General features: G+C 36.5%; 2 protein-coding genes across 3 annotated transcripts; both read right to left on the bottom strand.

The window, feature by feature from the left end:
* LOC147473291 (eIF-2-alpha kinase GCN2-like) lies at positions 1-17294 on the bottom strand. The gene is given in 31 exon segments (XM_086587660.1): positions 1-719; positions 1640-1767; positions 2379-2501; positions 2900-3002; positions 3092-3177; positions 3350-3427; positions 4190-4326; positions 4415-4523; positions 4686-4769; positions 4857-4988; positions 6039-6095; positions 6249-6329; positions 6856-6949; positions 7057-7190; positions 7193-7338; positions 7437-7686; positions 8015-8163; positions 8717-8904; positions 9699-9871; positions 10629-10683; positions 13963-14080; positions 14657-14768; positions 14879-14965; positions 15127-15213; positions 15296-15415; positions 15561-15974; positions 16343-16447; positions 16527-16632; positions 16729-16788; positions 16873-16941; positions 17025-17294. Coding segments are annotated over 30 exon segments (3714 nt in total). The 5' UTR covers positions 17171-17294; the 3' UTR covers positions 1-719; positions 1640-1656.
* Positions 17295-25347, bottom strand: MTR4 (RNA helicase, ATP-dependent, SK12/DOB1 protein). Of its 2 annotated transcripts, none has more exons than XR_015210503.1 (11): positions 24058-25224; positions 23710-23814; positions 22713-22823; positions 21789-22039; positions 21040-21163; positions 20662-20941; positions 20378-20532; positions 19508-19657; positions 19168-19400; positions 17806-18358; positions 17295-17674 (listed from the first exon to the last, which is right to left on the bottom strand). XR_015210503.1 is itself a non-coding variant. In XM_086587661.1 (11 exons), the coding sequence occupies exons 1-11, from the start codon at positions 25081-25083 to the stop codon at positions 17396-17398; spliced, it is 2979 nt and encodes a 992-aa protein (XP_086443787.1). In that variant the 5' UTR covers positions 25084-25347; the 3' UTR covers positions 17295-17395. The 2 variants fall into 2 exon arrangements, 1 of the variants encoding a protein (XP_086443787.1); XM_086587661.1 differs by having other exon boundaries at positions 18094-18358; positions 24058-25347.
* Positions 25348-26829: the final 1482 nt, after the last annotated feature.

Genomic DNA, 26829 nt, shown 5'->3' with positions numbered 1-26829 from the left:
TTTACCTAAATGAAAAAGAGTTTATTAAAAACTAGAGAGAGTTCCCCATTAACATGTTACAAACGTTTCTCTAAAAACAACAAAAACCAAAAACCAAAAAGTAAAGACAACGCATGTAAAAGAAAAATAAAAGTCCAAGAAGTAAATGTTAGCTTTCTCCCATTTTTACATAAAAGAGTTTTTTCCTCCCTTCTCCCACGTGAAACACTCCCCCCTCATTTATTATTCTCTTATCCAAACTAAACCCCCATATGACACCTTTCATTTTCTAGATAATCATCACCTAAACCAACCAACTTCATTAAATTCATGCACGGTGTCAAATTTGCACCAATTATTTGTACCAATTATTTTGTCTTGCATGATGATTCATCAAATCTTGTGAGCCCGCATGATGAGTCTATGTGCTATGCCCAATGGCGGTCCGGTCTTTTGACATTTTTGCAACTTTCTGCCAATGCATAGAGTTCGTCGCACTGATCGTCTAAGCAGCTCACTTGTCGCATTCGGAGTCCTGGTTCGAGAGATATGAACTTCGACAGTTTGATGCTTCTGTGCACGTAATTCCGTTTCTTACTAGATTCTGTACTGTTTGAGTCTTTGGGCTTTAGTCTGAATTTGTTGGGCTTCACATGGGCTTGATCGGAAGGCATATGTATACTCCGTATTCCGTACTTAAATGCTAATTTTATCATCATTTTTACATTAGTTGCTCCAACCTGCAAAAAACACGAAGATGCGATTATTTCATAATTATTAAGCACAAAATTGACCGAAATGTTACGTCTCTACAGGATTTTATAATACAGTTTTGAGTGCTTATCACAAGCCTCAAGTCCAAATGGAGAGATTTCTGAAAAACAATACAAACTTCTAAAAAGATCCACAAGTTTCTGAAAACAAATCTACGCAACCTAAAATATATTAGAATTCAGTTCTCTTTTTTTCCCATTTTTTTTAGCAAACTGGTGTATTTACAACACATGTGTTGTATCAACGATTTTTGTGTGGCTTTTTTAATATGGAATCTCAAGTATAATTTTTAGGACAAAGAATTCAGTTCTCTATTTTTTTATTTTTTTTTTATTAATTCCAATATAATATAGAATCTCAAGTATAATTTTTAAGACAGAGAATCCAGTTTTCTATTATTATTATTTTTATTATTATTAATTCTAATCTCATCAGAAAACTGGTGTATTACAACACATATGCTGTATCAACGATTTTTGTGTATTTTTTTAATATAGAATCTCAAGTATTATTTTTAGGACAGAGATTCAGTTCTCTATTTTTTATTTTTTATTTTATTAATTCCAATCTCATCAGCAAACTGGTGTATTACAACACACATGATGTATCAACGGTTTTTGAAAAAAAAAAAAGTATCAACGGTTTTTGTGTAGCTTTTCTAATATTGAATCTCAAGAATAATTTTTAGGACACAAAGGTAAAACAATCACCAATTCCAGGCACACATGCAGAAACTAACAAACATGTACTCAAAAAGGTGAAAATCATATTGGACTTGATAAGAGATAAGTTGTTGTACTGCTCAACAATGAAAGAAAAATAATTCAAATGGAAATATACGCAACCAAGGATCGTTAACGCGAACAAATTCTTGTATATAACTAACCTGGAAAATTACAAGCCTCAAGTCCAAATGGAGAGATTTCTGAACTGCGCCACTGCTGCATCCACTAAAAACTTTACAAGATCTTCTCTTTTAACTTCTTTCTCCTTTTTAAGCTCAAGATGACGAACCTGCAGAGGAACATACTAGCTATAATGAGATGTTGAGCTATTATGAGTTTAATACTGCGTAATGGAGGTTGTGGATTCTGATATGATGTCGCATAATGTGGGAATATAAAGAATGACCTACAAGCACATGCATGCCCAAATACATGAACATGCATGAGAATTTCTAAGGAATTATTTGATCATTTTAGCTCTGGGAGTACTAGATACTAATCACACTGTTCCGTCGCACTTTTCAATAAATAAAACAATAATGTGAAGCAATTTAGGCTCTGTTTGATAGCGCTGGAATATGGATGTGGAGAAAAGTTACTGTATCTTTTCCCACACACACATTTGATAGGCTTTGAACTGTGTGGGATAGTTGGCACCTGTGAAAGAAATCACACCAAAACATCTCATGGTGAGGAAATTCTACCACATATATGAATTACCATATAGGTGATGATTCCCATGAGAATTTCCAGGCTATCAAACAGAGCCTTAAATAATAAGATAAAAACCTTTCCTTCAAACTGGAAAGCCAAATATAGTTTTGAAAATGGCCAAATTAGTGCCAGCATGTTTAGGATATAAGCTGAGAATCAGACTTTCAAGACAAAAAGTAAAATTACCTTCAGAGAGCATGTTTGAGACAGACCAGTTTCAGTCATGATGATCAGGCATTTTATATCATGTTCGTTTGCATATTCATACTGCTCTGTAAGGCTTGGGTCTGACATGGGAACAAACGCTGCCTACAGGACATTATTATGCAGTAAGTACTTTATGATGTAAGGAAGAGAGTAGATAGAAAGTGCACAAAACTGCCAACGTAACAGCAAAGGGGTCTCATAAGTATGTTGGCTTCACTATGACACTATCATCCAAACAACTTAATTTCTCACATATTATAATCAACAGGTATAATAAATTTAATCATCAATATATCATATGAAGGAAAATCATGGTATACTTTGCATTCCAACAACTCTCCAATTTCCAAGTAACGATACTTGAATGTTAAACTTTTAGGAATGCTTCGGAGAAGATATCATTAAGTTTGGCTGTAACTCAACAATGAGTCATGAAATTAAAGATAAATTAATAAATAATGAAACATTGAGAAGAAATGATTATCTTTCATAATGCACACCTTGATGTGTGCCTGCCATAGCTCGGAAACCAACTCCATTCGCTGTTTTAGCAAGCCACCTCCACCTCTTGAACAGATTAAAACAGGAATGCTAGCCTCATTTCTACATCAAAATGCATGGAAAGGTAAGTTCTTCAAAAGTGCAATTAAGCTTTGTTAGATTGGTCAAAGTGACATGGAGAAAGCTTGCACCTGGAAGGTTTGTTCTCCACTGAAGAACAATGAATAATTGTCTCCAACGCAACGCTTATCCCAACCGCACTTGGTGGGTTCATTTTCTGGCAAATACATAACTTGTAATTATTCTTGATATGAATAAAAATATGTATAAATCATGTATAAAAATAGTCTAGACAAGCCAAGAGATTGTTGAGTTGCACAAATATGATCCGAGAGAAGCTCAATATCACGTATAAATCTATGAATGGAAATTAAACATGCATAACCTACATATTCAGGGTCCCACATTTGATGAAGTAGATGATCATAGCGCCCACCAACAGCAAGCAAAGTTCCCTCATTCAGCATCTGCAAGCAGAAAAGTCTAAGTTTAAATGACGAGATAAATACTATACCAATGCAGAATCAGCATACAAATGGTGCATATTTATGGTGTATTTAACCACATGAAGATATCTTTAGCAACCCTAGGCAGCAGATGAGCGGAATAGCTTCCAATCTGAGATTAGATCTGACCGGTCTAGTACATGTGACAGCTGGAAATGGAACAAATCCTGATTCTGTTTTTTTTTTTCTTGGTCTGCATTCATATATCTACAGAAGGTTGTCTTGTGTAAATTAGCTCTACTGGATGCTGTTTCGATAGGCACCGATTTGATGGTATTTTAAAGAGAACATATGTTCTCTCCGCGTAGTATCTACATCTACTAGGATCATTTAATCTGGATACACCATAAACCAGTTCTGGAGACTTCGTTAACCACATCAGTGATTTGTTACATACTGTGAATTTGGGTTTGATTCATTTCACAACTACCAAGAATATCTGAAAAATTCGCCACACTATCAAAAATATCGACGATTTAGTGATATTTATCGATATATCTATGATATCTACAAGCTGCTCCATGTAAAATATCCCCATTCAAGGGGATATATTGACGAAATATATCGAGATTTCAGGGGTCAATATATCTCCTTATCCTGATATTTTGTACTATGGTTACATTTATGTTTCTATTCAGGTAGTAGGACACAGACACCACAAAACGATCTACCAGTTTTCGCATATAAACAATAAAAAAGAGAAAACTACAAACATCTTCGTACCTGGAAAAACATTCCACGGTGATAGCTTTCTATAGGTGGCATAAGGGCATCAATATAAACATTTTTGTCAATATTCCAAACTCTCAAGTAGCCCAAGAGAGTTGAAAGTTCCTCTAGAGCCTTACGTGTATGTTTATCTGCGCCAACATTATGGTTTAGACAAATATGGCATCTTCCAATTGGTCTACATGAATTATTAACATAAATAACATAACAAATTAATACCAGGATGAAGGGCTCCCATTAATCTAGGAATGGCTTGATCTGCAAGTCCACAGAACCTTAAATCCACCGTTTGTAATCTGTTTACAACAACTTCGGCTAGATGAAGATCCTGAAGAAGAATAAAGCACAAGAAGATCAATCTAATAATAGCTCAGAAAGTCAGGTAATAATACCCCAACAAAAACAGAGTTCCACAAAATAACCACTGCAATGAACCAATACACTTGAATAGCATGTGAACGATATTGAAAACATCAACATCTTTCCAAACCTGCAGCAGTTGTCGACGTATGAAAACCCAGCTTGATTTCCGTTCGGAGGACTGAGGACGCAGAGTACCCATAACAGAGAGACGCTTCACATTGGACATGTGAAAAATCATAGTCATCATCTGGTTCTTAATCGTGTGTATAACACTACAAAGGGGCTTCTAGAAACATACCTGTGCTACACTTTCTCTAAGCTCAGCTTTGATTCCTACCCAAGACCAAATTGCATCCAATAGGTCGGCATGATTCAAACGGATATGACATCTATCCACATTAAAAAATCGTGCTATAATATCCATTGCCACCTGAATATAATCTTGGAGTCACTAGCTATTTAAAGTACAATAGCAACCATCGGCATAAAATAGTCTTCCAACAATAATTTATCTTAGCCAATTTTAAATTTCAATCTCACATTCGACAAAGGCAAGATTTCTCTGAACTAGAACTTTATTCTAAACCCACAGTAAAATGTTTAAGAAAATGCAAGAGCTATTTGATGTGTTACTGTTTCGTTTTAGGCAAAAAGGTAACATTAAAGAAGCTTCATTTCCAATTAGTAAGAAGCTTTAGAAGGAAATAAGATATTCACTTCAAAATTATTTTCCTCTACCTATAAACAAAACAAGATAAGTAATATTTTAGATGTCAAACTCAACAAATCCATAGAATTAGATTTTTCTGCCTACAGCTTGCTGCTAATTTTGCTACGTAATATTTTCACATGGCACTCCTTTGAAAAGAGATAATAGAGAGACTGATCGACTGATATGAAAAACATGCATGTGATAAGATTTTGGGACAGTAACCAGATGACAATCAGGTGTCACAGTCAATGTAATTTCACAAGCTCGTCTTCATCTCTTGTTACAAGTGTCCAAGGACCTTAGGATCCCTTCAAAGAAAGGAGTAGCCCATTGGAACTGAGCTTCGGACTGAAACAAGGTACTCCCACGACAAATTTTGTAAAAACATGGAGGTTTTTAATTCCATCAATAGCCTGTTATGTTAATTAGTGACTGTTTGGCATAGTAAGCTAGTGGCATTGGAGGATTTGGAGGACTCACAAGTTGTGAGTGAACTTACAGCTTAAAGGATTAAGCTTAAATGAAGATGTCACTAATGCACTGACGTAGAACAAATAGCAATACATCTTTTGCAAAATCAAGACCAAAGAAAGCATCCCAACAGATAATTATCCATTGATGTAACATAGTCAGCATGATGATGTCATCTGTTTCACAGAAATACCTGTTGAGATGCTTTCTTTGGTCTTGATTTTCTGAAATAACTATTCCTACATGTTCCACATCAGGCACACATGAAACAAATTAGACACAAGTACATAGCTATACCTTTGCAGTTTCAGCCTCTGTTATTGGAGATGCCCCACCGATGATGTCGAAGTCTCCCTGTTGATCAAACATAGTTTTAACCCAGAATTAAGACAAATAGACAACAAGGCTATATCACTTATTTACATCCAATTAACGCTTGCTACATAGAAACAGAAATGGAGGTCATGACTAGACATATCTAATGAAGACATGAAGTAAAATTTTCACCTGAAGACAACGATTTGGAGTTGAGTGACCAATCGCTCTCCTATATACCCAAGATACCTCATATCTTTTGAAAGATGATTTCTGAAACATAGATAGAAAAAGAGACCTTGAAATGTACATTTTGCCCAGGCTTCAACTCAAATGTTTGAGATTATGTATTAATATAGCTAGTACACGATGCGTATTGGAAATCCAAAAAGTACCATATCCGTAAATGCTATTACATGAGTTACGAGTATCAGGTCAGCTGATTTGCTTCTCACATTTAGACCTCTAAGTAAGTGCTCCCCGTCAACTTACCATGCAACCAAGTAGTTGAAATAACATGCATAAGAATAGCTCAGAGAAACTATATAGCCCATCATAGGAAAGTATGATTTGAAGTGGGAACGGATTGCAATAATCGTGCAAAGTGTTTTATAGCAGTGAACAAATATGTGAGCATCAAACCTTTCTAAAGCATTTCACGCAAGTAGGTCTCTAGAAGAGATACATTATCTTGATTTGAATAACTTCGGAAATGTTTTGTTCTAATATCATGAAGAAAGGGGATCAAATCTCATGAGAAAGCCCAAGAAAGTCTTGTTCAAGGGTCAAAGGTTTCTACCTGGTTTGCCATAACCCAATGAACAAATGGCAGGCGCATCTCGTGGCAAAGCTCAAGCATGTCTCCTTCATGAGTCAAAAGTTTGACCGTGTTCCTTGTAAAAGTAAGCATATATTGTCAGAGAACCCCCAGTAAACGCCCTAGGGATGAGGATCAATAACAGTTGTATAATGACCCTAACAGAGTGAGATAGAGTAAAACCTCTTAAACTGATTATAATCATCCAATAAACGCATCGGTGTTATTTCCAGCCTCTTTGCATGGTGCCGCCTGAAAACTTCCTTCGCAACCTCAATAACATGGTCACAAAATTCTGTCTCTAATTCTGTGTACTGGGAAAGAAAGAGTCGCCTTTATAAAAATCTACTCTTTCACCATGCTGACGTAGAGATTTCATGATTAACCTCTCCTCACTAAATATTGTTTGCACAACTTTCTCATAAACACGTGTATCTTCTGGGGATTGTATTGTTCGTAGAATATCTGAAGAAGGAAAAAAAATGCATACAAGTTGAATAGCAAAACTTGTGGGAAAAAAAAATACAGATTTCAACTTATTATTTGAAAAATCAATCAAATACCATTTAACCATTCATCTTCCATTCGCGGAGGCAATGCACTTTGGAGAAGTTCAGTAGCGGATGGACGATCAGATGGACTAGGAGACATTAAGCGCCGCAATATAGACGCTTGTTCTGGATAGTCAGTAACCCAAGAAGGAGGAAGAGATCCTTTTTGTTTCAAATCTGAAAGAACAATGTGTCGTTCCATCGCAGTCTCAAAAGGGTGCCATATCTCAAAAAACACAACACCTAAGCTATACATATCAACCTGTAGAGGAAAATGATTCAGAATCATTTGGCAGCAATGATTAATAATTCACAAAACTAGCTGAAGATGAAATGAATGACAATCAGCTTAAATCATGTAACTCTTCAGACAATTATATATCTATTTTCAATTTCAAGGTCCTCCAAGTTCATTTTAAGAAAACTATAAAGATGCTGTTAAATGAAGTCAATTCTTTGACTGTCAGTCTTATGCCAGTGGGTTCAACGTGGCTTTTCAAAACCCAACTTACATTCCCTAATATTAACTTTTTCATTAATCTTTCCCAGGAAAAAAAATGGCATCTATGATCTATAGCATAAATATTAACCTTTTCATTAATCTTTGGCCAGCCTTGCTCAATTTCAGGTGCTGTATAAAAATAGGTGCCCACTTGACCAGTTCCATCCAGAGAAACTCCAACTGAATCTGTAGGGAGCAATGGTTCATGATCCAGTTGCTCCAGCTTCAAGAACTTAGCTGAAAAGGCAAAACAAGTGACAAAGTAACCCCACATAAATAACAATGAGACAACAAGATTAAGATCCAAACAATGTGTGACACTTCATAATGCCCACTCCTTAAATAATTGACCAAAAAAAAAACACACTTTTGCAATGAAAATGTCAAACCAAAGTTACAATCAATTACGAAAAGAAAAGTTTGAATATTGTTTACTGTTATTTGTTCTAGAACATACATAACATGTCAGTATACAGAATGAGAAAAGTCTAAACCAAGGATAGTTGGAAAATATTACAAAAGTCCTTCATATAAAAAAATTCATCTTTTCCGGCCGAGTTTTTCCAGGATTATGGAGTTGGCAGATACGCCCATTTTCCTAAAGTCTAAAGTCTCAGTGTAGAAGCTTTGTCAAATTTTCAGGAGCCTACCTTTTCTTTAATAAGAGATATAAAAGATCAAACAAATAGAGCAATAGTAGCATGCCAAACTTTGTGGGACGATTTGGTACCAAAAGAACAAAGATCTAGAATATAGTTACAACATAACAACATTAGTTTCTAGATCTTACCAAGACCAAAGTCTCCAATTTTAATATCATTGCGAGCATCAAAAAAGATGTTATTCGGGGTCAAATCCCGATGAATTATTCCTTGTGCATGTATATGCGCTAGCCCTTCTACAATCTGACGAAACAAATGCCATGCCAAGTCCTTCCCGAAAAGACTACCATATGATTCAAAAACCTGGCGCAGAGTCCTTTGATACATACAAGGAAAAAAGGAAGTAAAGTCAGCATTGCATTCATGCATATCGAGAATGAAGTACTATGAACAATAGACCCATATGAAATGCCATCGAACATTTAATATATATAAATAAATGCATCCCCAAGATATTTGTTCAATAGTCCCTATAGGAACAAAGGAGACAGATAGTGGCATGATGCCTGACAAGTCCTATCTCACATTCTATTTCCAACAGTGGGAGGAAATTTGTCCAAGCTATGAAACTAAAAAACTCCATCTACAAGAATTTGCACAATCGAATACCAAGTTGTAATCACAACAGAAGCACATGTCAACACTTCCTACTGCAAATATTAATTTGTAAAAAAACTTTACCTTAGCTTTATTTATAATGATTTACCAAACTCTTTTCTAAATTAGAATTACCAAATTAGAGTTTCGTAACTGTAGCAACATTAGTAAACTTTAAATGAATATAGCAGATACACCTCAGATATCACTTTATCAATGTCTAAACTTATGATAAATTAGCATAGTTATAAATTTTTGCACATAGATCATGAGCAGTTAATCACCCAAGACTCCATCTGTACAAATCCCAATATACATAGTGACAACTTATTTCAAAAATTCGATTCAATGTTTAAAAAGGCTCATTCCCTAGTCTCGCTATCCCTATTTTTGTAATTTGTCTTCCCTTTTGAAGGAAATACTAGATTAGATTATTAGACCAGAAGTTACGAGTCACTGAAAGTAAATAGAGACACTAAACACTAACAAACAGGGTAAATAATAGATACATACCGAGGGCAATACTCCATTTGTATGTACAAGTATGTCGATTCTAGAATACTATCAAGCCCGAGAACATTTGTTGAGCTTGGACCTATGTAGCCATAGCTAGACCAGCTAGCACTCCAGGAGCCAGAGGCCGCATCATCAAAACCACCACCACCAACTTGTGTTTCAAACCAAGCCTGAATCATTCAAGAATATACAAAGATGAGGACAATCCAAATTCTTATTAGCATAGCTTCTCGTCTACTGTATATTTCACCACAAAAGTGGTTAGAGATAAGCAGAGAATTGCAAAACATATAAGCATCAAGAGGCACCGCTTTTACATTCAAGCATTCAACTTAAGCCTGGATGGACTGCCAAAAACAGAACTTTCCAAAAATATTTTGATTGAAATGCCTGGGTTGTTGACTTTTATTTGTAACTCCAGCAAATTAGCCTGCAATCGATTATTATGTCACCCTTGGATTGGTGTGATCGTCATTGTTGCGATCTAAAGCTTCCAGTAAAAGAACTAGTCTGGAGAGCACTGGTGTCACCTTGAAGAGATAAGGACATTGAAAGGTACCTTCACTTGTGTCTTAGGTGCAAAAAGTCAACTACCAAGGTTGTATTCTTTGATTGGTCTAATACTGCTGGCAAGCTCCGTCGTCTTTTGCCCTTTATTGTGAGTATTCTACATATATATGGTGTTGTGATTGCCTATTTCATGTTGAATTCTTCATTACATAAATAATTGGATTGGTTGCAATTTCTCAGTATTTGCAGATGCTTCTAATTTCATAATAAAGGTCACAACTTACAACTATATCACATTAATAATTATACTAATATAGTAATAAAACAGATTAAATATATGTCGAATATGGGAAAACCTTGTAAAGAAAATAGCAACTGCAAGACTTTAGATGAGATTAAGAAACTATAAGTTCTGACCTGATAGTAACGTACAACGTGCTGATGTTGCAAACGTGAAAGCGTTGCTACCTCCCTGAGTATCTTGTCAAGGAACACATATCAACAAAGTTAACTAAGACAATCTGACAATGTATGAGAAAATGTTCTAAACTACGACTACCTATATGACACTCAGAACAACTGTATGGAGTAATATAAGTAGAAACGAGATGGTACTGCCATGAGTAGGGATTTTGGGAACTTCTATGCCATGTCAGACAGGAAGAATCAGCCAGTTAGGAATTTTATTGTTATGATAGATGGTACTGCCTCATAGAACATTGATCTCAGACATACGTTCAATGACTGGGAGATTGATGATTTGGCTACCTTGATGGCGAGATTAGGGTCTCCGCCTAATATCACTCTCGAAGATGATCGAAGAGGTTTGGGCCCATGATGCCAATGGTATATTTACTATTAGATCTTGGTATTGAGCCCTTCTTGCTGCCTCACCTAACCAACCTCATATCCTATCATACCTTGTTTATCCTTGGAGTTTCATTTGGAAGGCTAAAATTCCATCTCGGGTTTCTTTCTTCACTTGGTGTTCGGTTTTTGGTAGAATTTTAACCATTGACAATCTTCGGAAAAGGAAAATAATTATTGTTAATTTCTGCCCTTTTTGCTATGATTAAGGAGAATCCATTGTTCATACTCTTATCCTTTGCCCTTTTTCTTATGCCATTTGGAACTATTTTATTCAATCTGGTTCAATCTCTTGGGTGTGTCCTCGATCTGTTTGTGATCTTTTGATGATGTGGTCTAGTCTATGGTCCCCCACCCGCACTAAGAGAAAGTTGTGGAGTATCATTCCCTTTGTGATACTATGGGGTATATGGTTGGAAAGAAACCGGAGACATTTCGAGGATAGAAGTCTTGACGTTGCACATTTGATTCTTCACATCAAAGGATTGCTTTTCCTTTGGTGTAAGCGGTGGAAGGAGTTTAAAGAGATACCATTCAGGTCCTTTGCTTTTTCTTGGGAGGATATCATCCGAGATGTTTAATCACTATTGTATTTCTGCTTTTACTTGTTGTTGTCTTTTATTTTTCGGTTCTTAGTAGGATATCTCATCCTATATTGTAATTATCTTTTATATAGTTTATATATATATTGATCGTTTACCTCTTCAAAAAAAATAAGTAGAAAAGAGATGTGATCATTCTCAAATTTGAAGCACCCAACTCAAAACCGATTGGATATGAGTGGAGCACCCCATGAACTTACACATTAATTACCTAGGCTTTAAACTTGCGATGTGGGTCATAAATCTCAACACGCCCCCTCACGTGTGGCATGACTTGACACTAACATAAGGACTTTATATTTAGTGGGTGATGTGAAGCACGTGGTTCCTTTGGGCCAAATACTAAAATAGCATGCTCCGATACCATCTTAAATTTGGAGCATCCAACTCAAAACCAACAATTGGCAATTAGTGGAGCTGCCTATGAACTTATATGTTAATTAGCTAGGCTTGAAACTCCCAATGTAGAACTATAAATGATGTATACGAAGGCGGAAGCAACTTTGAATCAATGACACCAATGAATAAAATTGATAAACACCCAAAAACTAGGGTTTCAAAGGGAAAACGAATTTCCTTAATTCAATCTCTTGATTAAACAATCCAAAAACAACCCACCTAACAATGAAGACCTAGATGCCTTTATATAATAAATCTTGTACCTAATTCTATTTAGAGTCCTAATAGGAAACTACTACTTACATAACAAATAAAAATAAAAACTAACTAAACTAAATACTATTAATTCCATGCCCATGCATCAGACTCCCCAGCTTAAAAGCAAACTCGTACTCGAGTTTAAGAAGAAAAAAAAAGAGAGAACGTTGTGGCAGACCTTGGTGGTGAAGCTCGTCGACCACGGGCTATGGTAGCACTCTGGTGGCGCCTAAAATTCTGGTGGGTGTGACCATTAGGATTGGGCCTGAAAACATGTTGTGCTCAGCCTTGGGCCTGGTCTAGATAAGCCCACAGTTGGAAATTAGGTGCAAAATTAGAACCTAGTTCAGTGCTAGTAGCATATTGGGCTTGGTCAGTAGAAGCCCAAATTGGGGTTTCAATCTCACGAACAGACATAGAAGGAAGAGATTTTCTTCCCCGACGAACTGGCTGTGGAAGACGATCTGCCAGGGGTGCATAAGCTTGATCTGTGAGGTAAGCTTGCGGAATTTCTTGGCGACCTCCTTGATTGCGCTGATGGTGGTGGTTGCCAACTTGATTTGGAGGAACCAAATTCGGAACTTGGCGGTGGCGAGTTCTTAGATCTTCTCCTTCAAAATCAAGATTTTTGTTGCTGTAAGTGCTGGGATTTCTCTCTCTAACTCCGTGGGTGTGGTAGGGAGTTTGAATTCCACGAATTGGAGATGGTGGGTTTGATATGCTGCGATTGTGGGGGTCTGCAGCAGCCACCCATTGAGCAATACGATGTTCCATATCGCTAGAAACTGTGGGTGAATGTGGTCGAGAAGGTCGTGGCTATGTTGGCGAGGTTTGGAGGGTCGGCATACATCGATATCGGAATTGGAACTATGCAAACTGTGATCACTAGGGGCATCGTCTTCATCCCTTTGGCACGAAGTTGCTCTTCAACGATTTGCGATGCGTCGATAATTAGGTGCGAAGTTTCGACAACATCTCCTTAATCTCTCGAATTCCAACTTGCTACCTTGTAGTTCTTCTTCTACACGGTTTAGTCGTGTATTTACTGCTGGTGGTCGTCCGCGTCCTCTTTGTTGAGTGTCCATGACGAGCAAACCAGGAAAAAACCTAAAACTCTGATACCAATTTGATGTATATGAAGGCGGAAGCAACTTCGAATCAATGACACCAATGAATAAAATTGATAAACACCCAAAAACTAGGGTTTCAAAGGGAAAACGAATTTTCTTAATTCAATCTCTTGATTAAACAATCCAAAAACAACCCACCTAACAATGAAGGCCTAGATGCCTTTATATAATAAACCTTGTTCCTAATTCTATTTAGAGTCTTAATAGGAAACTACTACTTCACATAACAAATAAAAATAAAAACTAACTAAACTAAATACTATTAATTCCGTGCCAATGCATCAATAAATGTCAACACGACAAATCGCTGATTACTCTAAAAGGTCGAACTTGTGGAGATGGAAGATCTAGATCTAAACCATAGGTTGGACACACCTAGAAATGGGGTGGAATAACCTCAACAATAATCAGTCGTACATAAACCTAACTTTCACCAGATGTTAGAGAAAAAGCTCGTGTAGTAGGTGCCAAGGGTTTGAAATATAGTGGAATTACCTCAATATTCTATCATTAACCTGAAGACTTTTGTCCTTGAGGCGTATCTTCTTCATAGCATATTGCCTTCCATCTAGCTTATTTTTGCACAAAGCAACATGACCAAAACCACCATGGCCTGCAATAATAAAAGCCAGGCTACATGTGGGTGAAGAAAGTAAGCATAGAAGTGCAAATTAAGGTTTCTCTCAACATGATTCAGTGGTTATTGACCGAGTAACTTTATCAGTCTATTACAACTGTTACAATACCCAAATCCAAGTTTCTTCTTAATATATCATCTCAATCTTAAAGGAAACCCTTTACTTGTATTTTTAATTTCTTTAAATCTCTTACGGAATTCAGATGACCTACTCCCCAAACTCTATCTCATGCAATTCTTTATAACTACACCTTTATTAACCATCGTTGCAGTCTATAACCCATCTAAAACCAAATTGGCAACGATGACAATGTTCTTATTTCAATTCCAAGGGTTTCATAAGCTCTAAATATGACATTTATGGAAATAGGGTAATGTAAATAAACAAGTTGTTGAGCTATTCATAAAGAAATACATCTGGCGGAAACAATGAAATCCATTTTACAGACTACACAGTAAAATTAAAACTCACAAAAAAAATCATTTTTTTACAGATACAAGGAAGACACTTCTTAAACTAGGAAGGGCTCCCTCTTCAAAAAACACCCTTACCAAGTGAACATAGCTCCTCAAAGTCATTAAGATATCGAGAACTTGGAAGGGATGTGGCCTGTGTCCCAAAATCAGATGCACCATTCCAAAATTGAGATTGTGGAGATACAACCTACTCAACGGCAAGCGACTCGCAAAAGTGAGAAAACAACAAGCAGCACTACTGCAATATCAAATTTTATTTATGTGAACTTTAACCCAAAGGAGAGCAAAATGATCAACCACATGCTCCCGGAAAACATGATTGAAAGCTTGCTTGAAGAGAGATGGTGGCTTTGTGGCCAAATCCCGTGTCCATTCTGAGATCATCTGAAACAATTCAGAGTAAGTATAAGATGTGTCAGCTACATTGTAAGAAGAATACAACGCAAAGCCACTTGAACCATAACTACGCATAATATCAGCCCTAAGATGAGGAAACGGAGCAACATAACATGAACCATAAGTCTGTAACTTCACATAATACATACCCCGAGGCTGTACAGCTCTGATGTTATTTCTGGCAAAGCATCAGCTAATGGTCCTTTAGCAGAGCAAGCAAGACGAAGCAAATGAACCTAAGGGCAATTAAAAGGTAGTGTTAGCCTAGGAAAGCATTCTGTAACAGCTGATGCATTTAAAAGATAAAGGAGAACATACCATGATTAAATCCTTTCTAAAAGCTTCAGAATCCTGCATCAAAATAGACGACAGCAATTCTGAAGGCTTGTCTTCCAGGCTACCACCATCAAGTTTTAATACATCTTTTGGAATAGGTTCCTAGAGCAAAAAGAACACCACAGTACACATTAAACACCATAAAACGTTAAAGAAAATAATTATGATGTGACAGTATTACTTGTCCCAAACCTAATAGTTTAACTTTGGGTGCACTTAATAGGATGAATTCTAACCATGCTTCTACCTTTTGATCCATATGCGTCGAATCACTTCCTACTGACTCTTCTGCAAGTGAACTGCTAGAGCTATTGCTGTCACTTTCAGTTTCTTCCTCAAGAGAGCCTAACTTGCCTATGGAATGTGGTTTAGGTCGCCGCTCAGTGTCTTGTAATGCTACAGCCTTTTCATTGGGCATAACATGCTTTTCTGCAATTTGATGTTCAAAATTTGGAGGATCCAATGTATGAGCGTGTATCAGAGAACTTGTGCTTCTGCTTTTGTCAGTGGGAGGGCCCCAGTCCCATGATTCTCCATTGGCATTGAAAAGGTCAACCAGACCATAAACATAAGGCCCTCTGGAAGACTGAGTCAGATCAGAAATCACTGTCAAATCCTCATGAATCCATTGATCCCTTTTTTCCACACTTGAAGAAGAAACCTGCAAGGAAGTAACACACATATAAAATTGGAAATAAAAGACCAAAAAGCATTCTATTACATGCTAATGCATATATCCTAAAGCAATGAGATCATTATAGTTTCTTAGGAATGTCAGAGTTATCAAGTTATCTCGCTTATGGACTATGGTAGAATCAATGTAAATTTGATGTAAAAGCCATTATATAGATAGAAAACGAAATTAGAGAAAATGTAAGTTTGATCTACATTGAAAGAAGAAAATGAAACTGTGGAGTTATCTTCCAATGTTAAGCATAATATCACTGAGAATTGGACAATTATTTCACAATACGATGATATTATCGCAAACATATTAGTAAGCATTTCATAATTGAATATAGTGCTTACAGGTTCTTTTGATTGTTCAATCGGGACAATTTCAGATAGGAACTCCCTAGCAGCCTCGACGAGATTAAAAACCATTGCTCGTCCTTCTCGAGCATCAAAGTTGGCCTGACAAAGAGCATGCCTATTTAAGTTGGATATCTGGCATTTTACGCCAACAAATAAAAAGAGAAGGACGACTAGTAACCTGCTCATTTAGCAGAGACAAAAGTTTGTCTGCTTCGTCTTTGGATACTCCTTGGCCCGGTGTTAGTTTCAATTTTGGTGACTTGTAAGGATAGCCGGGTAAGCATCTATTATAACAGTAGGTAAAAATTGGAGTAGGAAAGTAAGTATAGTGAGGGATAATTGAATAATATAAGAAGAAACATAATAGGGTGGTATGCAACCTGACAGAAAGAAGAGCGGAAAGATCAAGATCTTCGTAACCTGTATCCTTTGAGTAAGGCCTGTATACATTATTATTATTATTATTATTAACATATATATACATACATGGTTTTAAAAACAAGAAAATAAGTCGAATGAGAAACCTGAGATTGATAGTGTATTGAAGAGGTGAATCAGAGACAAGTTTGAAGTCGTCTTGATATGTTGCGCCACTAATAAACGTTTAAAAGTAAGTCAGTGAATGAATCAAAATAAAAGAAATGAGACTGATAAAAAATAAAAAAGAGATACATACAGGACAGTGAGCTCTTCGGAGAGAAGGTCATTGTCGGCGTGTTGGAGAGAAGCATGTTCCGCAACTCCTCCTCCTCCTCCTCCTCTGCCCTTATTACTACCCTTGCGTCCACCTCGTTTCTTCTTCTTATTACTTCCACCACCCATTAATTCTTATTATTATTTTTGGTTTTTCGATTGATTATTATATACTTTCTCAACGACTAATAAACCAAATCCTATTATCAAATTGTAAGTGTTTACCGTTTAATAAACCGAAATTTTCATGAAATTGAAAGTTGGTAATTCCGAACATTGAGATTGAGAATTTGAGATAATAATACCCAATACCGTTACACAATTCGTTATAAGTTACAGGATTCCACAAGAAATTTACAGGTAAAGAGAGGCTGCAAAAACTATGTCCCTCTTAATCTTGGAAACGGCTTCTTCAAATTTTGTTTCCAGTTCACTTTCTCCTATCGATTTCACCGCCAATATAAGCTGCTGGAGAACTTCCTCTAATCTTCTGATAGCCCTCACCAGGCTTCCCTCAAAGACATGCGTAATTTCCATTATTTCGTAAAATTTGCTCCCTTTGGCCCATGCATACACAGCTTCCATGATATCAGGTCGGAAGGAACCTACAAACTTCTCAACATCGATTGGAACCTGCAGTGAAAAACAATTAGTCAAGAGAAACGTTTTCAGACAGCAATCAAGAATGGCCAGACTTATGCTTACAACGAATCCCGGTGGACCTCCTATGTGAATAATAACTTGACAGAATCTACTTAATATACCTTTACTCAGATTACCTAGCTAGTGTTTCCTTATCTTTTCCATCCATTTCCCCACTTTCTATATGTGAAATGTGAGCTAACGACCGGGAGGGATATAATTAACCCAATAGAGTTAACTATAACCTAGATCTCATAGGAGGGATAGCCAACCCCAATCAACAATCACAGGAGGAGTGTGTCACGTGATAAGTACAGATCAATGATGACAAACTTCCAAAGAAAAAAAAACCTACAAAATCATATAAACCTAACAAAAAAAAACCAAGTAAAAGGTTCTTTGGCGATTACATTGCTCTCGAGCTGAGCTTTTGCAACCCTCCTTGCTGTCTCCTGTAGTTGAGTAAAAAGCAAATCAAGTTCATCCCTGGGTTTCTGGGCATCTTGAAGCTTCTCCTGCCACACAAAACATGAGAGGAGAGACACCATTTCTTCCACATTTACGTCTTTTAACACTCCATTAAACATGAGCTCCGTCAGAGTTAACTCATCAGCACTGCTGATTTCACAAGCAACCTTCCCTTTGAGTTTTACAACATCTTCACTTGTTACATATCTGCAATTGATATCATCAGCAACATATTTAACATAGTAATAATGTATCATATAATGGCATGCTTTACGGGTAATTCTTTCTTGACCAATGCAAATAATTAAAAAACATATAAGCTCTGCATCAAAGAGGACAACAAAAAGTAGGAGCCTCAGTTTTCTCATTTCACTTGTGAAAAACAATGGTAAGAAGAAAGTTAAGATTTACAAGGGACACATAACATGACAAGCAATGCCACAGATGCTATTAAGCTACCAAATACAGACAGCCTCGTCTAGTCATCTAACAAACAGGATCAAGGTTCAGACATCCACTCAAAGTTTCTATAGACTATCTGACGTAGCGGAAGCAATATGGAAGTTTAATAAGAACATTGAGATGATAATTTGAGAGCAAATTTAATTGATGATAATGGAGAAATGATTACAATTTTCATCCTAGAAGCTCTTTAAATAGAGGACTCCTTCAAATCATCTTTGAAACCTTCTAAAACATCTAAAAACACTTTCCTAAGTCCTAACCTATCTATATCATATTAGTAACATCTAAGACTACTAGAACTCATAAACTAGACTTCTAGACACTTCTAAATCATGCTTAAATAATAAAAACAGTATTTACTTGTTTTTAGTAAATTCAAATTTACTAAAAACAATTAAACCATAACCATAGACCCTATGTTCTACATCATAATCGACCAACTTAAGACCTTTTTGTTGTGCAGAAGAAGAGGATAGTAATAACAACAAACAAACAAATAAAAGAAAACACAAACAATCGGATAGAAAGAAAGAAGAGGAGGGCATTATTACCCAAGCCTCCGAAGAACCCGTTTTCGTGCTTTAAGCTCATCTTTAAATGCCAATGCTGTAGAAGTACGCATTGTTTCCCTAATCGCCTTAATCTTCAATTTTAATTCTTTTTTCATGTGTAGCACTTTAAGCTTTTGCTCAATAAGTGGAGACTTTGCTATTTCATGCTTGTCAAATAGGCCCTCTAAAGCCTCTACCCGACGAGCTTTCTTTTTGTAATCATTGTTTTGAACCTATATTCATACAAGAAATTGAAATGGTCATAAATGAAGAAAACCTAGATGCTGACAGAAACTTCACCAAAACTCATCAACCAAAAACACAATAAACAAAATCATACTTTTAAGTCATCTTCAGGATCCAGGAGAGGAATTCCTTCTTTGGAATATCTAGAAAGAACTTCTGAAACTTTCTTCAATGTATTTTCTCGAGCTTCAAATGGTAAAAGATCCTTTGGTATTATAATGCGGACACTGCTAAGATTAGCAATCTGTTCAAAAGAAAACAGATAGCAATAGATTAAAAGAAGAAAGGACATACAAACCAGAAGTGCTAAAGCATAATTCAGTCAAAACAAATACAAGAAACGTAAATTTCAACAGTTGGTGAAATATATGAGTACACAGAGAGTTTGAAATAGCGATAAGCAATATAATGCCAATTCTGAGAGGGTCGAGCTCTACTATTATATTTCGACAAGCTTCTTTGGCTGAGATGGACATAACAGGGACTCTGATGGCTCTTCTTTACAGAATTATTCTCCTTCTTTCCTGTGGAAGGTGGGATTTGATCCCAAGACCTTGCACCCAACCTCCCAAAGCTTGACCAATAGGCCATAGGACACCTTGCTGTGGACAAATGTGTCAATAGGTTATCACAACCTACCTTTTGTAACCCACCCCAACCCCCCCCCCAACACCCACACCCACCCACCAAGAAAAAAAAAGGCCCAAAGGCCCCTCAGATAGCAACAATACTCAGTTCTTAGGAAATTCAATACCTAGCACTAAGTTGGACATTCCTCACATTCTGTGCATAGCTCCAAGATTTTATAAAAGCTAATGAACGATTTTAATCAAATTAAAATGCTTTCTCATCTTTTATGTTCTTCTTTCTTCTACTTTGAAGACAAATCCAAAGTAAGGAGCAAGTCAAAATATTTGTCCTTTATTAAACAGAAATATTAACTATCTAGGTTCACGTGCATTGCCTGAGTGATTGGCATAGAGACAACAGCAGGCTCCCCAACTTCTTGTAGTCGAATTATCTTAATGGATTTTTTGCCAGTAGCATCCTTGCTCACTACACATCTTGTAAGAACATCCACCACATAATTTGAATCCTCGGGTTTCTTACTTGTGTCATCTGAATTTGAGCAGAAATACATGGAACAGATATATATAAACATTAGCATTAGCTTTTAAAGGGTGGGGGCAGAAGATACACTCCACTATCACCACAAAAGAAAGAGTGCAAATAAAGAACTTTGCTCACCTTCAGAAAGTCCTTTCAACCTTTCAAAATTGATTATCACACCCCATGTAACTTCGTCTTCAGTAGAAAAAGATGGGGTGTCATCAGTCCTTGTGCACTGGATACAAACAAGCCGGGCAGGCTGCAGAAAAGGCAAACAGTACCTTGGGGAGAAAGCAATATCGCGAATTTTCTTCTTCAATTTGTGATACTCCCTTAATAGGTGGTAGTAATCATTCAAGCTCTCTTCTTCCTCAATGACAATTGAATCTCTCTCCTCTTCCAGGGCTTTCGCTTGTTTCTACAAATTATTAACAAAAAAAAAAAAAAAAATCAGCAAAAAAACCATTTGATCTTTCCACCAATTTTCTTAACAAACTATGGCCCATGTCAACTAACCTCAAGATCAGGAATGGCACGATCAGACTGGAACTGGTAGAATGAATTCCGGAGCAGATTCTCAGGATTACCATCTTCACAACGCATTTGATTCAACAGCATATTGTAGCTCAGATGGAAAGCACTGGTGATATTGGAAGTTGCATTAGCACAAAACTCAAAAAGAAAGAGAGGAAAAATAAAGAACAATGCAGACTTGATTTCTCTTCTCATTTTCTATTAAAGTTAAACTTGTCGATAGTTTCCGAAAAATATATATCTCAAGCCATATCATGGTCTTGTCATTCTTTGACATACAACCTATCTAAATTTGATTAAGCCAAAAGATACTTAGCCTTTACCCATTCAGCATAGTCAACAGTTGTTATTTCCATCATTCTCAGCTTAGTCTCACAGTATTCTTCATTTCTTCACACAGCAGATTCACTGTGTTTGAAGTTGTGCATGTCAATAAAAGGAAAAAATAAGGTATTGTATCTCGAGATCTGCTATGTATTTCCACCTCATTGTATTGCATCTCAAAAATCATCAGTATTCCAACATCCATATATGAGACCATATGCGTTTTTCAAGAGGTCTTCCTGACTAATGACTTACTTGCAAAATTTCTATAATCAAGTGTTTCATCACTTAATATTCAATAATGAGAATAAGAATGCCATAACTGTTCAAGATCTCAATTCAGGAAAAAGAACAGCTCAGAGAGTCAAGGAAGTAAAATGATTTCACGTGCTAACGGAAATTCCTACCTGTTCAAACAATCAGCACTTCCTTTAAGCATCATCTTAGCTGTTGATGGCTCCAGCTTCTCATCCACCATTAGAATGCATATCCCACGTTGATCAATACCTCGACGGCCAGCACGGCCACTCATCTGTATATACTCTCCACTTGAAATCCATCTGAACTTATCCCCATCAAACTTGCGGACATTTGTAAAGACCACTGTTTTCGCAGGCATGTTTAAACCTATGCTAAAGGTCTCTGTGGCAAACAAACACTAAAGAAGAGAATGGAAAGCTTCAATTACATGCAAAAAATTTAAAATCAAAATATGTAAAAGTACAAACGAGTTAATTTTCCATATTATTATCCTATCAGAAGGAAACAAAATTGGTCAAGTGTGAGAGTAGTTCATATGTTCAAATTTAATCTTAGCTGCAGAGTAAGTTCCCCTGAGAGAAACAAAGGCTCATCTAGGCTCATACTACAAACTATTAGGAACTTGGTACTACAGTATCATTTATCTCAAACATAAGCAAAAAAGACTGGATCCACTTATTAATCATAAGTCTTCATTTATTTACTAGTGAGTTGTGACCCTATTGTGCGAGAACTATAACAGCCTTTTCTTCCATGACTAAAGGTTCAGAATCCATTGTCTGAGAAAGAAAGGAATTGGGATCTTCTGCCTTTGGCAACTCTCGTGTTCGGTTTTGATGCAGTGGAATGAGGTGCAAAAAAGTGTAGTGAATTATGCTATAATGGGTGATAAACTAATATTCTACTCATCCATGCAATCATAGGAACTGAGGTGCAATAGAATCCTTCGAACATTCTGCCAGTCTGCCTACATATAAACAAAAGAAAATAAACTAATCCTACTTTCAAAAAAAATTAGTGATAGTATAGCATTGTGTACATGTAATGGTTTCTACAGTTTTATTCCTCACCTTGATTAGACCTTCTTGAAATAATATCTCTATTACTTCCTTCAAAATGGGAAGCAAGCCAGAATGATGCACACCTATTCCACGCTTCAAAAGAGGTAACATATTTGAAACCTGTTTATAATCAAAAGAAGTAAGTTACAGATGATAGAAGAGAGCTCTAAAACCAAGGACCAAGTGCAAAGGAATGCTACGCACATAGTCCGAACACATGAGAGAGCATTTATTAGTTGATAGTGTAGAATTTCAAGATCAAAGGTTTCTTTCTTATATACCATTTAATGAGACGTAATTCGGTCATAAAAGAAACACTATCTTTACCCAACTTGGGAAGAGATCAAATGAGAAATTTCTTAATAAGAAAATGAAGATAACCTAGAGCCCTAGACTCAACAATTAACTAGAAAGTAAGGCTCTTAAACCCTCAATTAAAAATGACTAGTGTTTTATCAAACTAAACTCGACTGGATGCTCAACCATCTTCACCAGAAGGAAAAAGATCCAACACTCATTTTTTTCATAAACTAGATAGTTCTTTCAAGAATAACATCCATTAAATATACAGGTTATCCCATGTCTGGTTAGAGCTTGTAGCATCGACCTTACATGAGATGAGGCGAAGGCCTTTCCTAAAGTTGAGTAAAAATCATCATTGTCACTTTGTTATACCTGCGCTTCAAGGATTCACAAGCCATTTCTAGCCAGAATGTTCTTATTGATAAGGATCCATCAAGCATTTCTAACAACTTCAAGAAACAGAAAGCTTGAACTACCAGTGGGCTTTAAATCAAGAACAAATGTAACTGATAGCAGTTTGAAACAAAAGAATGGGATAGAAAAAAGTTGTGGAAATGAAGAAATGGCTAAAATTAGCTGGCAGCTTAACATGAGAGTAACCACTGTAAAACTGGATGTGTATTATGACTATTATCAAAGAGTTTGAATGGTAAATAACTAAATATCTTTTCTGACCAAAAAAAATGTTAAAATGGCATCTTGCCTGAGGAAGCTTCTTATCATCATCTGAAAGTATGTCCATTGCACTCCAAAAGATAGTTTCTACATTTACTTTCTCATCATCCTCATTTAGGTCCATCTTTGCCATCTATAACACAAGCAAAAGAGATGTTAAATAAGAAACACGTCGATTTAGAAACTCTTAAACAAGGGTGCTTCAGCAGATCTCTATAGCAGTGTGGAAGACCATATATTCTTTTGTATCTAAATATAAACTTTGTTTTGTTGATCAAGAGATGTAAAACTAAAGGTAAAAGTATCCTATGTCGCACAAAGCTTAGACAAATTATTGAGGTAATATGCGAATCAAAACCAGGAGGAAGAATTTAACCTGCATTGCGAGAAATTCACACTCCCTTTTACTAAAACTGAAAATAATCACTGGATCGTACTGGCGCTGAATTATCATTTTGACCAACTTAAAGATATCACTTTCATCACCAGGTCTACCTGTGACTATACCCTTTTGCCACTTGCCATTCTCCCTCTTCTTCTCACTTTGGCTAGCAGGAACAAGTGCATTTATAGATTTCTGAAAGCTGTCCTCACGAAATTTGCCCTTTTCATCCACCACCAAGTACAAGCCCTTACCTCCAGAAGGAAAGACATAATGCTGAAGAGGTGTTGGGCGATAATCCGTGTATACAATATGGCATGGCTGTCGGTGAACCTTTGCAACCCAGTCAGCAAACTCCTTGGCATTGGGCACGGTGGCAGAGAGAAAGACGAAATGGGAATTCTTGGGAGCCATAACGATACTCTCTTCCCAAACAACACCTCTTTCCCTATCACGCATGTAATGAACCTCGTCGAAAATAACCCAAGCCACCTCCCTCAAAATCTCGGAACCTTTGTACTGCATACTTCTCCAAATCTCAGTAGTCATAACGAGACAAGAAGCATTGGGGTCAATAGTAACATCTCCAGTCATCAAGCCGACATCAGAGAACTCCTCTTTGAACTCTCTGTACTTCTGATTACTAAGTGCTTTGATTGGACAAGTGTAAATAACACGCTGCTTGTCTCGAAGGGACATTGCAATTGCGTAGGAAGCGACAACGGTCTTGCCAGCAGAGGTGTGAGCCGAAACCATGACGGACTCGGCATTGTCGAGACACTTGATTGCTTCGGACTGAAAAGGGTCGAGTTCGAATGGGTATTCTCTGGCGGGTTTGGGGGGTTTGGGTTTGGGTTTGGAGCTAGAAGGAACGTAGCCTTGAGGATAAGAGACGTCGTGAAGACAAGTGATGTTGTTGGGTTCTGATTCTGATTCTTCTTGTTGTTGTTGTTGTTGGAAAATGGGCGGTGAAGGAGTAGTAGGGGTGTCGTCGGAGGATTTACGCTTCAAACCACTCATTATTATTATTATTATTACTATTTCGGGCAAGGGTTTACTACTTTGAAGAAGACGATCACTAAACCCTATCAAGTTCTCACGTCCCGTCTAATTAATTGGGCTTTGCTTTTGGGCCTCGCGTTTTCTCATGCGCTCCATTAATATTAATAGTAACCTTAATGATTCTGGACAAAGTCCGTTTATTTTATCCATCGTTTATGTCAGAATCATTCTCCTCCACCTCTGGAATATGGTGTGGCCTCATTTTTTTTTTTATTCTTCATTAATCTCTCTTCGTCAAAGCATATCCAGTTTGTATTATATCAGGTCTATAACATGTTATTGTGATGGAAAGAGCTAAAAGACCAGGGGTGATCGGACTGATCATCTCACCTAGAAAATACTCATTTGATTCATTCACCTTTGCTCATTTTCAAAATTATCATCGTTATTTAGTTTTAAATTAGCTGTGTGGTTGCTAAGAGCATCTCCAATTGGTGGTGTAAACTGTATAGAGTGGAAAGTTTACACTCTGAGTGTCCAAAAACTCTATCTAATAGGGGTGCTAAACTGTAGGTAATATGCTATTAGTTGATAGAAGGGGTGGAGAATTCCCTATCTCACTATTAGTTGATAAATAGCTCGGGAGACACTTGAACACACGTCTGAACAAAAGAAACATTTTAATTTTCAACAACAAGTATATGATAGCCGGGCCGGGTTTTTAATTGTGAGTTTGTTTAGTGTATTTTTTTTTTTTAATTTGCGTTGTAAGAATCAAGTCTTGATAAGTATAGTTGTTAAAAAAGTTTAATAAAGAGTTGGGTTTTCAGAGATTGTAAATGATTTTGTTATTTGGCATAGAAGTTTTATTTGTTTTTAGATATAGATAAAATTTTAAAATTTTTAATTGTGAGTTGGTTTACTTCTTGTTTTTGTCTTTTTAATTGTTTATAACGTCAGACTTATAATAATTTTATTGCCAAAGAGTTTAATAAAGAGTTGGGTTCCAATTCGGTGATTGTAAAAATTTTAAGTGATTTTGTTATTTAGCGGATGAGTTTTATTTGTTTTTTAGATATAGATAAAAGTTTGGGTTATTTAGTAACTTCTACTAAAAATAAGTTTCGGCGATCTGACACAATTTTGCCAATGCTAAGTAGCGTTTTAATTGTGAGTTGGTTTAGTATTTTTTTTTTTTTAATTGTTTGTAATAAAGTGGAACTTTTTAAGATTATTATCAAAGAGTTTAATAAAAAGTTGGGTTCTCAAAGATTGTGAGTGATTTTGTTATTTGATATAGAAGTTTTATTTGTTTTTAGATCAGATAAAAATTTATACAATCTCTCAAGAACCCCATTGGACTTGTCATTACATTCTCTAGTCCATAACTTTTACAATCTATAAAAGCAAGAAGCTCAGCAATATGTTGTTAGGTCAATCGTGCCACCAAAAACCATGTTGTGTGGACAAAACCGAACGGAATAAAACAATCTTAATTAACTTTTTAAGTTTTCCGTGTTTTTCAATCTTTTTTTTTTTTTTGCTTCTATTAATTTGTTTTTCTCCTACCTCAAAGGTTTCATTCCCAAGCCCTACTAATGGAGAGGCTCCAGTTGCATCAACACACGCATGCCTCCCCTCAAACCAACTGTATATCAGTACACCCACAGGCGGAAGTGTAGATCTTCCTTCATTTGGATCAATGAGAAAATTCACGGGAGCCTCCATATTCACTTGTACTCTAACCCCCCAAAATGCATCACA

Source organism: Coptis chinensis, unplaced genomic scaffold (assembly GCF_015680905.1).
Source record: "Coptis chinensis isolate HL-2020 unplaced genomic scaffold, ASM1568090v1 utg2885_pilon_pilon, whole genome shotgun sequence".
Lineage (NCBI taxonomy): Eukaryota > Viridiplantae > Streptophyta > Magnoliopsida > Ranunculales > Ranunculaceae > Coptis > Coptis chinensis.
The sequence above is the reverse complement of the archived record's forward strand: the minus strand, read 5'-3'. Positions and strand labels throughout refer to the sequence as shown.

Bases quoted from the DNA above. Each gene is read 5' to 3' on its own strand.
- MTR4 (XM_086587661.1), bottom strand. From the start codon at position 25,083: ATGAGTGGTTTGAAGCGTAAATCCTCCGACGACACCCCTACTACTCCT. The intron at 22,824-23,709 runs GCAAGATGCCAT...GATTATAAACAG, and splicing joins ATGATAAGAAGCTTCCTCAG to GTTTCAAATATGTTACCTCT. The intron at 22,040-22,712 runs GTGAGGAATAAA...TCTCTTCTTTAG, and splicing joins TTCAAGAAGGTCTAATCAAG to TGTTTGTTTGCCACAGAGAC.